Genomic DNA, 12,743 nt, shown 5'->3' on the forward strand with positions numbered 1-12,743 from the left:
CGGGGAGAGTGAGGGAGAACTAGGCACACAGACATCGGGCTGAGCGGGGAGGGGGGCTGGCTTCAGAGGGAGGGGGGGAAGAAGCGGGGGGGGGGTAGAAAGGGAGATGGAGACACAGATCTAGAGAGACAGTGGGAGACAGAGGCAGAGATAGGCAGAGAGGGGAGTTCCGTTTCCTTCCTCCCACCCTCCCGCCCGCCCTGCAGCCTAGCGAGGGTTGCCGCCCAGCCAGTGCAGAGCAGGCTCCGGCAGTGAGGGGTGGGCTGCGTGCCGCGCCGGGTGCGGGACTAGGTTGCCCCCTCCTTCCTCCTCCGCTCTGCTCGCTCCCCTCCCCCGCCTCCTTCCCGCTCCGCCGCCCCCCTCCGGCGTTCCGAGCCCAGAGCCCCGGAGACTCCCCCCGTTCCCGGGCTCCGAGCGTGCTCGGTCGTCTCCTCCTCGCCCTCCTCCGATGGGACCGCTTCTCCCTCCCATGCCAGGCTCAGCCGCGGGGATGCCGCGGTGAGCACTAGCCAGGCGCTGCGAGTGTGGACAGCACCCCTCCGGCCGGGGGCTCCCGCCCGGACCGTCTGACCTCATGAGTTCCTCTCCCAGCAGAGCCAGGTAACAACTTCTCGGTACTGCCGCCCCCCCTCCTCCCCCTAACCGCCCCGGGGGGCGCACCTGGGTGCCCAGCAGGTCCGTGGGGCTAGCGGAGAGGGGAGAGGGAGGGAGATTCCGCGCTGGTGGCGGAGGGCGACCAGACTGGGGTCCCGGGGCACGGCTGCTCGGCTGCCGCTTCCAAGTTTTCTCCTTACAGCATTAAAGTTAACAGAAGGCATTGGGAAACTATTAACATGGATTGCTGCCTGGGCTGAGATAGAAGAGACCTGCTAGCCGAGTGCCCGGGGAAAACCGGGTGGCAGTGGGCAGCTCCCACTGCGCGGTCATTTCACCCGGCATCTTTTTGCTGCTGCTTGTAAGGGAGTGCTGAGGGCAGCATGATGGTCAGGGACCTAATTCACTCCCTCCTCCATTTTTCTGGCCAAGGTTTGAACTTGAGGGAAAGGTCTTTTCCTGGGGAGTCCCTTCTGTCCTTCTAGGCTTCCCCCTCTGTGATTATGCAGCCAAGGAACTCCGGGAAGGGCATGAGTAAGTACTTGGGTACTTGAGAGGGGGCAAAAACCAGGCTTCCTCATCCCTTGTTCCGGCCCAGTGGTATAAAGCCCCTTCCTCCTCTCGGGATGTCTCAATGAGAGAAAGAAACCCTTGGCGGTGACTTAAAGGGTCAGGTGGTGAGGTCCACTCCAGTGGAGGGAGGGAACTTAGGGAAAGGGTTGTATGGGGTCACCGAGCTAAAGCAGGGATTCTTAACTTCGGATTGTGTTCGCCCCCTCAGTGAAACCTGTAGTCCCGGTCTCTATGTTTTTAAATGCATAAAACTAAATACATAGGATTACAAAGGAAGCCAATTATGTTAGTGCACAGTTACCGAAATACTTAAAAAATATTTACCAATCCCAAGTTAAAAACCTAAAGGAAAGAACACCTGTAACCATTTTATTGGTTCTTGCTTGGAGAAGCTTCATGTTCCTGCTGATCCCTACTGAGTAGGATAGCGACTCTCTCCTGGAGAGGACCCAAAATCTCAGTGTTATGTCTCAAGAATGACTTAATTACATGTGCCTGGGCCCTGGTTCCCATGTGTCTGGGCCACATAGAGGTAACTTCCCTCTTCAGTGGGTTGTATGCTGAATCTGTGCTTGGCAGCAAGGGAGGGATCGCATACAGTGTGTGTAGCGTGTACAAACCTTGGCAGAGATCTGGATTTTCCCAAGGAAATAAAAGACTTTGCAAAAAATAAAATGTTTTCATGGCAGCAGCAGATGCAGAACTCCCACCACCTTGGGGAAGACAAAGAAACTTGTGCAAGAGGCTGAGCCATTGCCTCTGCCAGCTCCCACAAGAGAATATCAGTTATGGGAGATGAACACTACAGTGGATAGTGTCATGGGGTCCAGTGGATGAGGAACCCAGTCCTACTGAGACTCCTTAGAAGGACCATGTCTCGTCAGGAAGATCTTTCTGGGAGTTTCAGGATCTATCTGATGTCTAGACCACAAAAATAAAAAGATGGCTCTGGACATATTTCTCTGTTTTCTCCCTCCACCATTCCCATCTTCCCATCTTATAAACTTCGATTGAGAACTTGTCCAAAGAAAGTCAATTCTAGTGTTCACTGGCCCATCTTTTTTTGTGTGTATTTCACTTAAAGAACACAAAGGAGGCTGGAGGGGCAAGATTAGAGATGCATGAATTTCATCATGTCCCATACACCTTTGTACTCTAGATGAAGTTTTCTGGGATTCCAAGTTTGATTGGATTGATTTTACCTTCTCCATCCTCTCCCCTGCCTCTGCCTCCTTATCCTCTCTGTTCCTTCCTTTCAGGCTATATCTCGAATACAGACTGTTTCTGCCACTGTTACTTTCATGAACTCGGTGAACATCTTGGTGCCCTTGGCAGTGTAACAGTTTAGGTCATTCTGACCTTTCTTTTGCTCCTATCCCCACCCTTTTCTCACCGCTTTGCTCAATTACATTGTAATATCCCCGGTCGACCTTGTCCTCAGTTTGCATCTTATTGGGAGGGCTCTTTAGGAAGACTGTGTTCAAGGCATTGGAGTGTCAAAATCAAATTGTCAAATCAAATCAAATAAGGAAAATCAAATTGTCGTCTGTGTCTGAATCCCTTTGCTCCTTAAGGATGATTTTTGGGTTGGAAACTTAAGCAAGTAAATTAACAGTCAAAAAAATTCAAAGTTGATTGTACATCATCTCCGATCTGAAATCTAGCTCCCAATGCAGGCCTATGCTCAATTGTATTCTATAATAACAGGCTCCAAATATTATTACATATTAAACTGGAGACCATATTGGTGACTGTTATTATCTTCTAGGTTTTGCCCACTGACAGTGGACATATTTAATATATACTATATCTTAGTCATTTTCTGTTCTTGGAGTTCAGCTTCTTCCACTTAAGTTATCCCCATTAAGTATGTCCATTGGAATATGTCCTGCATATCAGTAGTCATCAGACCAGATTCCTATGGTGTATTTTCAGTGTTTGGCTACTGCATCATGGTATTTATTGGTGATGAGCTTTTGACTGTTAGTGCCTTTTAGCTGTTGCTTATCATGATTATCACCTCTTTTGACACCGTGGAATTTTTTTTCATTGGGTTGGTGACTGAAGGCCTGTTTTTCTTCCACTAGAAGTTCCTTCTTTTCTGCTAAGGCCCTTCCCTCCTCTTCTCCTTTTCCTTCCCTTTCTTGAATCTGTAGCATGGCACATCATGGAGCACCTTTAGTTTTCTACTTGAATCTTCAAGTCAGAAAATGCGAATTCTGCCCTCTTCTTTTTCTACAGGACTCACCCTCTATTTTTGTTGTCAGTACATGTCACCAAACAAGCACTTTGGCATTTAAAATGCTACCTTTGAGCATTATAGATACTCTCACCTTGCCCTGCACTTAGAGGAACTCAGGTTTTGGTTGAATGATTGAACAAGTGAACATTCCCTTAAGGACTGGTTGGTAGAAAGGTTTAAAGCATAGATAACCAAAAACATCATTAAGTAACTATTCTGGGGCAGCTAGGTGGCACAGTGGATAGGGTACTAGCCCTGAAGGCAGGAGGACCTGGGTTCTAATCTAATCTCAGACACTTAACACTCCCTAGCTGTGTGACCCTGGGCAAGTCACTTAACCCCAGCCTCAGGAAAAACAAAAGTAACTATTCTGTGCCAGATATTGTGCTAAATAGTGGGGATACAAGTATGGATAATGAAAAAAAATCCCTGTGATGGGGGAGGGAAAGGGGAAAACAGCAGAAATTTCAGCAGTACTAGAGGCTGACGTGTAGAATTGAAGGTAATGAACATTACCAAATCTGCTGCATGTGAAAATACTCTTTTGACAGCAATGGGGAGACCATAGCAGTAAGTTCCAAACATTTTTTTTTTACTTCTAGGACTTCTATCTCCACTATTTCTTACCTGTATGAGCTTGGAAAAGTTAGTTTTCTCTCTCAGAATTTAATCTATCTGTAAAATGAGGGGTTTGAACTAGGAGGGAGAGTGGGCATTTTCCCCCCATATACTATTGCCAGGTTTCTGTGTCAAGAACTTTACAAATATTTATTTTTGATCCTCACAGCAATCCTAGGAAGTAGGTGCTATTATCCCTGTTCTTTATAGTTGAGGCAGACAGAGATTAAACAATTTGCCCAGGTTCACACAGCTAGTGAGTGTCAGAGTGTCTCTTCTAGCTTTTAATCCTAGGAGCCTGTGCTTTCTAGATGGAGAGAGCAAGAGAAAAGTTTTATTTTACTTATTTGGAGGGATGGTCCCAATGGGTTTGTAATTCACTGCAGTGCTGACTGGCTCTTTCCTTGGGTACATTGCAAAGCAACAGTGGAATTTATTGGTAAGGCAAAAATTTCAAGTGATCTGAATTAGGGAAGAGATGTTTCCTTTTATTCATAGGGAGTGTAGTTTGCAGGTACAGACATATCCCGGAACTCATTCAGGGCAGGTTGAAGGCACTGCAGGACAATGGGTTAATTTCACCAGCCATGAGCTTTTATGAGTTTAAAATAACCCTATCCATTGCTGTGTCCAATTAGGTCAAGCAGTTAAACCCCTCTGAGCCCCCGGCAGGCTCGGCATTGGCTATCTGCCTCTCCCTCCAGCAGCACCCCCACGTGCAGGGGACAGGACCTGCCTTTCTATTGGCTAAGCCCTGACCCCTCCAGGAAGAGGGGAAATGCTACTCCTGGAGGCTAGACAGTAACCAAGTTGATTTGATGGTGGTGCAAATTTTGCAAAGATGATTTGAACTGTGCTTGGAGGCTGTCTATTACACGGTGGGAGTGACAACTTGAACATTTAGAATTAAAATTGATTTGTCCATAAGGCAGGATTGATAGTGTTTCCCCCGAGTAGCTGAGGATAAGGAGTATAATAAATCCCAAGGTTTTGGTCTTGTTTCATCGAGTGGGATAAAACAAAAAGGGCCTCTGCCCTCGCTTCCTTACTGTCATGGTTTTTGTTATTCCTACCAATGTGTCTCATGCTTTCTGAGCATCTTCAGCACCTGGAGGTGCTGGATTCAGGTACCAGCCTATTATTTCCCACCCAATAAACTTGGCTTAAATAATTTCTTCTGAACTTCACTTTATAAGATTTGAACAATGTAATTTCTAAAGTCTTTCTGAATTCTTACTCTATGATCCTAAGATCTTGGTAGTAAAAATAAAGATAGTAACTACTGACATTTTTATAGTGTTTAAGTTATGTTACATCACTGTAGCCTCATGATGATCCGTTAAGGTCAGTTTGGCAGATGACAAATGAGGATGAGGAAGAAGAGCCATCCCGAGAGCTGCCGGTTTTGTCTAGGAAGAGGCCAGGAAAAGTTGTGCTTCAAGAGGGCCTCCTGCTGCAGGGCCTAAGGCAAGAAGGGAAGAGCAGCAGAGGGAGGGAGGGAGAGGGAAAGATTAACACTGGCCTGAAGGAGGCAAAGGGGTGCTGGGGACAGAAGATGAGGAGAGTACAAGGGGAAAGAGGAAACAGAAGAAGAAAGAGGAAGAGGCGGAAACCAGGAGAGGAAAGACAAAGAAGGGAGGATGAACAGAGGAGGGAACATGAATGTATCACGGCTTGTTTCCCATCTCCCTCCCTCCTCCCTTTCCTCCCTTTTTCCCCTGGCAGAGGAGAGAACAGGGGAGCCAGAGCAGCAGTATCATGTTTTTTGTGCTGCTGGAGTCTTCTTAGTGAACCTCTCCAGCCTTTTCCCTACTGGCAGCTTGTTCTATTTTTACATTTTGCAGAATTGAGATTAAAAAATGACCCTGTAATGGTGTCTTCGTGAAGATTATATCCAGCACACCCACTCGCCCTGTCATGAGAGTGGTTGAATATTTAGCATAATATCCTATTTAATCCAATAGAAGGCACCCTCAGGAGGATGGCATGCAAATCTAGACTGATAACAGCCTGTAAAAGAGCTTCCCTCCGGAGGGGTGCAGGGTTTTGGAAAGAACACGGAACACGGAATTAGGAAGATTGGGGTTCAGGTGCTGGCTATGGCAGTCATCAAATGTTTGACATTGGGGCAAGCTGTTTAATTTTTCAGTGACAGGTTTTTCTTCCATAAAATGGGGATAATAATGCTCATATCACTTGCTTGTATGGCTCTTGTGAGGAAGATATTTTCCAGACTTTTAATTGCTATAGAGATTTGGGCGATTGTTATTATTGTTGTTTTGGGGCTATTGTTCTCCGGATTAGTTATTGGCGCATTATTCTCTGGATTATTTGGACTGTGTAGCAGGGAGGAGGTCACCTAATTTCTGCTTTGACATCTGCTTAGGTACCCTGGGAGAATTCAGGGCTCAGTGAAAGCAGAACTCCAACAGTAGGGCTCCTTATCTCAGGAGAGGGCTAGCTTTCTAGTGGTTTTGACATGAAGGAGCTCTTTTTAATTAAGTTTACCAATGGGAGCCCTAGAACCTGAAGTCAGCCTTTTAGTTGGTGATGAGGGTTGCTTTGCTCTGGATTGGGGATGACTGCATGTGCCTTGTCAATAACCAATTTATTACCTACAAAACATTATACACATTGTGCTGGGTGAGACAAAGATCTGGTAATTAAGATGTAGCCTTGCTTTGGGTTTAAGAAGATTGAATATGAATTAATTTTGCAAGCAACTCTTCAACGTATTAGGCCAGTTAATAAGACAGAACTAGTACATAGTATTAAAATAGTCAGTAAACCTAAAATGCCAGTCATTCTTATTTGGTATGTGATTGCATGTAATCAGGTACTTGCATGCATGTCAAGAGTTAACCATTTTGGTTCTGATTTTTGCAAGTCAGAGGCTATCTTTAAGTTCCTGATCTTGGAAAGAGTGGTAAAGGAGTCTGGGGGCCTGAGAAAGTTGCTTCTAGAGACTGTTTCTACTAAACTACATTGGTCTGCTGGCTAGATAGAGAATGTCCTTCCTGGGGAATCTGCAAAGATCACCTCTGGAGCAAAAAATATTTGGAGTACATGGACCATCTGTGAATTCTCTTGTATATTCATAGACCTGTTGAAATGCAGGGTTGGCAGTCCATTAAAAGGAAAACTAAAGACAATTTCCTTAAAAAAAAAACCTTCCAAAACTTAATCAGATATCCATGTGTGTTTTCTCTTGGCCTTTTCTCTCCTCTCTCCCCTCTCCCACTTTCTAGTGTACAGAGTTCATCTGCCTCAGTTTTGTAAAAGAAAAAAAAAAAACCTGACATCTAAATCACTGGAGAAACATTAACCTCCCACTATCTGCCAGGTACTGAGCTAGGTGCTAGGGATCCAAATACAGAAATGAAACAGACCCTGACTTTAAGGAACTAACATTCTGTCCAGGGGAAACAGCAGGTTCATAAATAAGCATATTTGGAATAAATATTAGGTAATTTTGGTGAACAGAGAGAACACTAGCGGTTTGGGGCTGATAATGATAAAGAGAAGGAAAAAAACTCTTGCATAAGATGGCTCTTGAGTAGAATTTCAAAGGAAAGATGGGCTTCTGAGAGGTTCAAGTGAGGTGAGATGAATATAGAATGAATTAAAGAAGGGAAAGACTAGAGTCCTGAAGACCAATTAGAAGGCTAATAATGGAGTAGTCCAGCAGAGAGATGATGAGGGCCTTTAGAATCCTGTGAACAGACAGAAACAGGAGAAATGTTGTGAAGGGAGAAATGATAAAATGTGGCAACTGAGTTGATGATATAAAAGTGAGAGTGAGGAATCAGGGGTAATTCTGAAGATGTAAACTAAAGTGCCTGAAAGGATAGCTGATGTTTTCACAGAATAGAGAAATTGGGAAGATGAATGGATTTAGGGGGAAAAGATAACGACCTCCATTTTGGATATGTGGAATTTAAGTGACCTATGAGACATCCAGTTTGAAATGTCTTATTGACAGTTAAAGAGACAAGATCAGAGCCCAACAGAGTGACTAGGGTTGGATATATAATAATCACTTGAATAGAAAAGCTAAATAAACCCGTGGGAGTTTATGAGATCACCACTTTCCAAGAGAGAGAGTATGGAAAGAGCAGAGATATACTGAATCCCAAGGCTGGGCCCTGGGGTTCATCGGGTCTGGAAGTATGATATGAATGATAAAGCAGCAGGGGAAACTGAGAAAAAGTGGTCAGCCAGGAAACAATGTCTTTGCCAAGAAAAGGCAAATTCACAAGAACCCAAAAAGGAGAGCAAGCCCAGGAAAAGAGTATAATAATAGAGTTAAATGTTGGAGGAGGGTCCAGAAGGATGAGCATTGAGAAAAAGTTATCAGATTTAGCAATCAAGAGATCACTGATAAATTTGGAAAGAGTAGTTTCAATTAGTAATATATTTGTAAACAGAGGGTTGAGGGACGATAGAAGTAAAGTCAGTGTGTGTGTGTATATATATATATATATATATATATATATCTTTTTGTAAAAGTTTGATTATAAAAGGTAGGAGGATAAAGGATGTTAATTTGCAGGATGATAGGATCTTGTGAAGGATGGGGGAGATGGACATATTTCTAAGCTGCTGGGAAGTAACCAGTTGATGAGGAGAGACTGAAGTTTAGATAGAAATAGGGTATGATTGTGGGCATAATTTGCTAGAGAAGGCAGAGGATAGGATTAGCAGTCTGTGTAGATGGATTGGCTTTGGCCAGAGAAAGAGTGAGGGATGAAATCAAGAGATTTTGAGATGTAAAAAAAAAAAAGGAAGCCCAGTGAATCAACTTTATTGTCTCAGTAAAGTATGACGTGATCTCTGCTATGGGAGAATGGGAAAGGAGTTGGGGAAATGTGAGTAGAGAAAAATTGGTTTTGAAGACTGGAGAATGGGACAGGCACTTAAGTACAGGAACTAAAAGCATTGTCTTGCTGAAGTGAGAGCCCAGTTGACATTAGATGTAAATTTTTAGCAAACCATTTGGCTTAATTGCATACAATTTCTCCCAATTTTACTCAGTGATCCATGAGCAGAATAGAGTAGAGAGAGATGGTGGAAGTTAAATATGATCAAAGCAAAAGTCTTAACTACCAGTTTCAAAGTCTCCTGTTAAGTAAATCCGAGGCATAAAGGGAGCAAAGATTTAGTGACTTTAATCTAGTCCATTTGTTATACGATGTGGAAATCCACATCCAGAGAAGTTATTTAAGTGTTTTTTCAAGGTCACTTAGGCAAAAATAAAATATGAACTCAAGGTCCTTGTACTCCAAATCTAAAACTTTTTCCTCTGTCCCTTTCTCTTTCAAATTGACTATGATTTTGCAGGCATGATCTAGCATATTTATGGACCCATCATGGTCATCTGCTGAACTTCCACAGATGTGGTACTTCCCCAGGATTTTTGCAGATTTTTTTTTTAGAAAATACTATACTTTTAGGAATAAATGGACTATTCCTTAGAATAATCAAGAACATATATTTACAACCATCAGTAAGCATAATATGTAATGGAGATAAACTGGAACCTTTCCCAGTAAGATCAGGAGTGAAACAAGGTTGCCCACTATCACCATTACTATTCAATATTGTACTAGAAATGTTAGCCTCGGCAATAAGAGTCGAGAAAGAGATTAAATGAATAAGAGTAGGTAATGAGGAAATCAAACTGTCACTCTGTAGATGATATAATGGTATACTTACAAAACCCCAGAAATAATTCACAACTTTAGCAAAGTTGCTGCATACAAAATAAATCCACATAAATCCTCAGCATTTTTATACATCACCAACAAAATGCAACAGCAAGAGATATAAAGAGAAATTCCATTCCAAACAAATGTTGAGAGTATAAAGTATTTGGGAATCCATCTACCAAAGAAAAGTCAGGAATTATATGAGCAAAATTACGAAACACTTGACACAAAAATGAAGTCAGATTTAAATAATTGGAAAGATATTCAGTGCTCTTGGATAGGCTGAGCGAATATGATAAAGATGGCAATACTCCCCAAACTAATCTATTTATTTAGTGCTATACCAATCAGACTCCCAAGAAACTATTTTAATGACTTAGAAAAAATAACAAAATTCATATGGAAGAATAAAAGGTCGAGAATTTCAAGGGAATTAATGAAAAAAAAAGTCAGATGAAAGTGGTCTAGGTGTACCTGATCTACAGCTATATTATAAAACAGCAGTCAACAAAACCATTTGGTATTGGCTAAGAAATAGACCAGTCAATCAGTGGAACAGATTAGGTACAAAGGACAAAAAAGGGTACATTTATAGCAATCTAGTGTTTGACAAACCCAAAGATACCAACATTTGGGATAAAAATTCATTACTTGAAAAAAAACTGTTGGGAAAACTGGAAATTAGTATGGCAGAAATTAGATATGGATCCACACTTAACACCATATACCAAGATAAGATCAAAATGGGTCCATGATTTAGGCATAAAGAATGAGATCATAAATAGATTAGAGGAACAGAGAATATCTACCTCTCAGACCTCTGGAGGAGGAAGGAATTTATGACCAGAGGAGAACTAGAGATCATTATTGATCACAAAATAGAAGATTTTGATTACATCAAATTAAAAAGTTTCTGTACAAACAATACTAATGCAAACAAGATTAGAAGGGAAGTAACAAATTGGGAAAATAATTTTACAATTAAAGGTCCTGATAAAGGTCTCATTTCCAAAATATATAGAGAACTGACCCTAATTTATAAGAAATCAAACCATTCTCCAATTGATAAATGGTCAAAGGATATGAACAGACAATTCTCAGATGATGAAATTGAAATTATATCCACTCATATGAAAGAGTGTTCCAAATCACTACTGATCAGAGAAATGCAAATTAAGACAACTCTGAGATATCATTTCACACCTGTCAGATTGGCTAAGATGACAGGAACAAATAATGATGACTGTTGGAGGGGATGTGGGAAAATTGGGACACTGATGCATTGTTGGTGGAGTTGTGAAAGAATCCGGCCATTCTCGAGAGCAATCTGGGATTATGCCCCAAAAGTTATCAAACTGTACATACCCTTCGATCCAGCACCAGGTCAGGTACACCTAGACCACCTTCTTTCTCGTAGTGGCTAGAAACTGGAAGATGAATGGATGCCCATCAATTGGAGAATGGTTGGGTAAATTATGGTATATGAAGGTTATGGAATATTATTGCTCTGTAAGAAATGACCAGCAGGACGAATACAGAGAGGTTTGGAGAGACTTACATCAACTGATGCTGAGTGAAATGAGCAGAACCAGAAGATCGCTGTACACTTCAATGTTGTATGAAGATATATTCTGATGGAAGTGGATATCTTCAATATAAAGAAGAGCCAACTCACGTCCAGTTGATCAATGATGGACAGAAACAACTACACCCAGAGAAGGAACACTGGGAAGTGAATGTAAATTGTTAGCACTACTGTCTATCTACCCAGGTTACTTATACCTTCCGAATCCAATACTTAATGTGCAACAAGAAAATTGGATTTACACACATATATTGTATCTAGGTTATATTGTAACACATGTAAAATGTATGGGATTTTCTGTCATCTAGGAGAGGGAGTAGAGGGAGGAAGGGGAAATTTTGGAAAAATGAATACAAGGGATAATGTTATTAAAAAATTACTCATGCATATAAAAATTTTATAATTATAAAATTAAAAAAAATTATATATAAAAAAGAAAATACTATCCTTTTGAGCTATACAGATTGATTTTTAAAGTAATCTATTTTTTTTGGGGGGGGGGAGAGCTAGAAAGTCCATTCAAATTTAGGTTACTTTAACAAGCATTTGTTAAAATACCTACTGTGTTCAAGGTAGCATGATAGGAATTAGAGAGACAGAGATGGCATAAGATAACTGCCCTCAGGGAGTTTACATCTTAATATGGAGGATATGATATGAATGTAGATAATATTAAAACAATAGATAATAGGTACAGAGGCAGCTAGATGGCATAGTGGATTGGGTGATTGAATTGGAGTTAGGAAGACCTTTGTTTGAATGCAACCTCAAACAATTATTATGTGATAGTGGGCAAGTCTTAACCACCTACCTGCCTTAATTTGCTCATCTGTAAAGGTAGTAATAATAATCGCACCTACATTCCAAGATTGTTGTGAAGGTTTGTGAAGTGTTTTGTAAGTCTTAAAACACTATATGTTATTGTTGTTGTTGTTGTTATTTCTGCAAAGGAGAGATCCATACATGGAAGACTTCAGGAAATTTTGAGGAGGGAGAAAAAGTTTCATTTGTAGGGTTCATGGAAAGCTTAACAGAGAAGGTGAACCTTGAAGGAAAAAAAAGGATTCTTCAAGGTGGAATTGGGGAAAGAAGGTCTATGTAAGGAGATGAGAAATGGAAGAAAGTTAAGTTTGAAGAATGAATATTAGTCTAATTTTGCTGGACTTCATAGTCCACAAAGGGAAATTGTTTGAAATAAAGTAGGAAAAGTAGGATAGAGCCTACTAATGGAAAACCTTAAATGCCAGACCAAGGAGTTTATCTTTTATCTTAGTGGAAGGTAGAAAATAAGCATTTACTTATTAAGGATTTATTATAATTCAGACACTGTGCCAAGTGCTCTGTAAATATTGTATCATTTAATCCCCACAAAAGCTCTGGGATGTAAGTGCTATTATTATCTTAATTTTACAATTGAAGAAAC

General features: G+C 41.5%; 1 protein-coding gene across 2 annotated transcripts in view; it reads left to right on the top strand.

Annotated features, from left to right (window-relative positions):
- Window positions 1–349: 349 nt before the first annotated feature.
- The window catches only part of GRAMD1B (GRAM domain containing 1B), a 314,117-nt gene continuing 301,723 nt past the window's right edge, over window positions 350–12,743 (top strand). Inside the window, exon 1 of one of the 2 annotated variants that reach the window (XM_074302711.1) lies at window positions 350–600. Coding sequence is in view for 1 of the 2 variants with exons in the window: in XM_074302718.1 (XP_074158819.1) it covers window positions 575–600 (26 nt within the window). In the remaining variant the exon portion in view is untranslated. The remainder of the gene's footprint in view (window positions 601–12,743) is intronic. The other variant, XM_074302718.1, reaches the window with a different exon arrangement.

This window comes from Sminthopsis crassicaudata, chromosome 3, assembly GCF_048593235.1.
Source record: "Sminthopsis crassicaudata isolate SCR6 chromosome 3, ASM4859323v1, whole genome shotgun sequence".
NCBI lineage: Eukaryota > Metazoa > Chordata > Mammalia > Dasyuromorphia > Dasyuridae > Sminthopsis > Sminthopsis crassicaudata.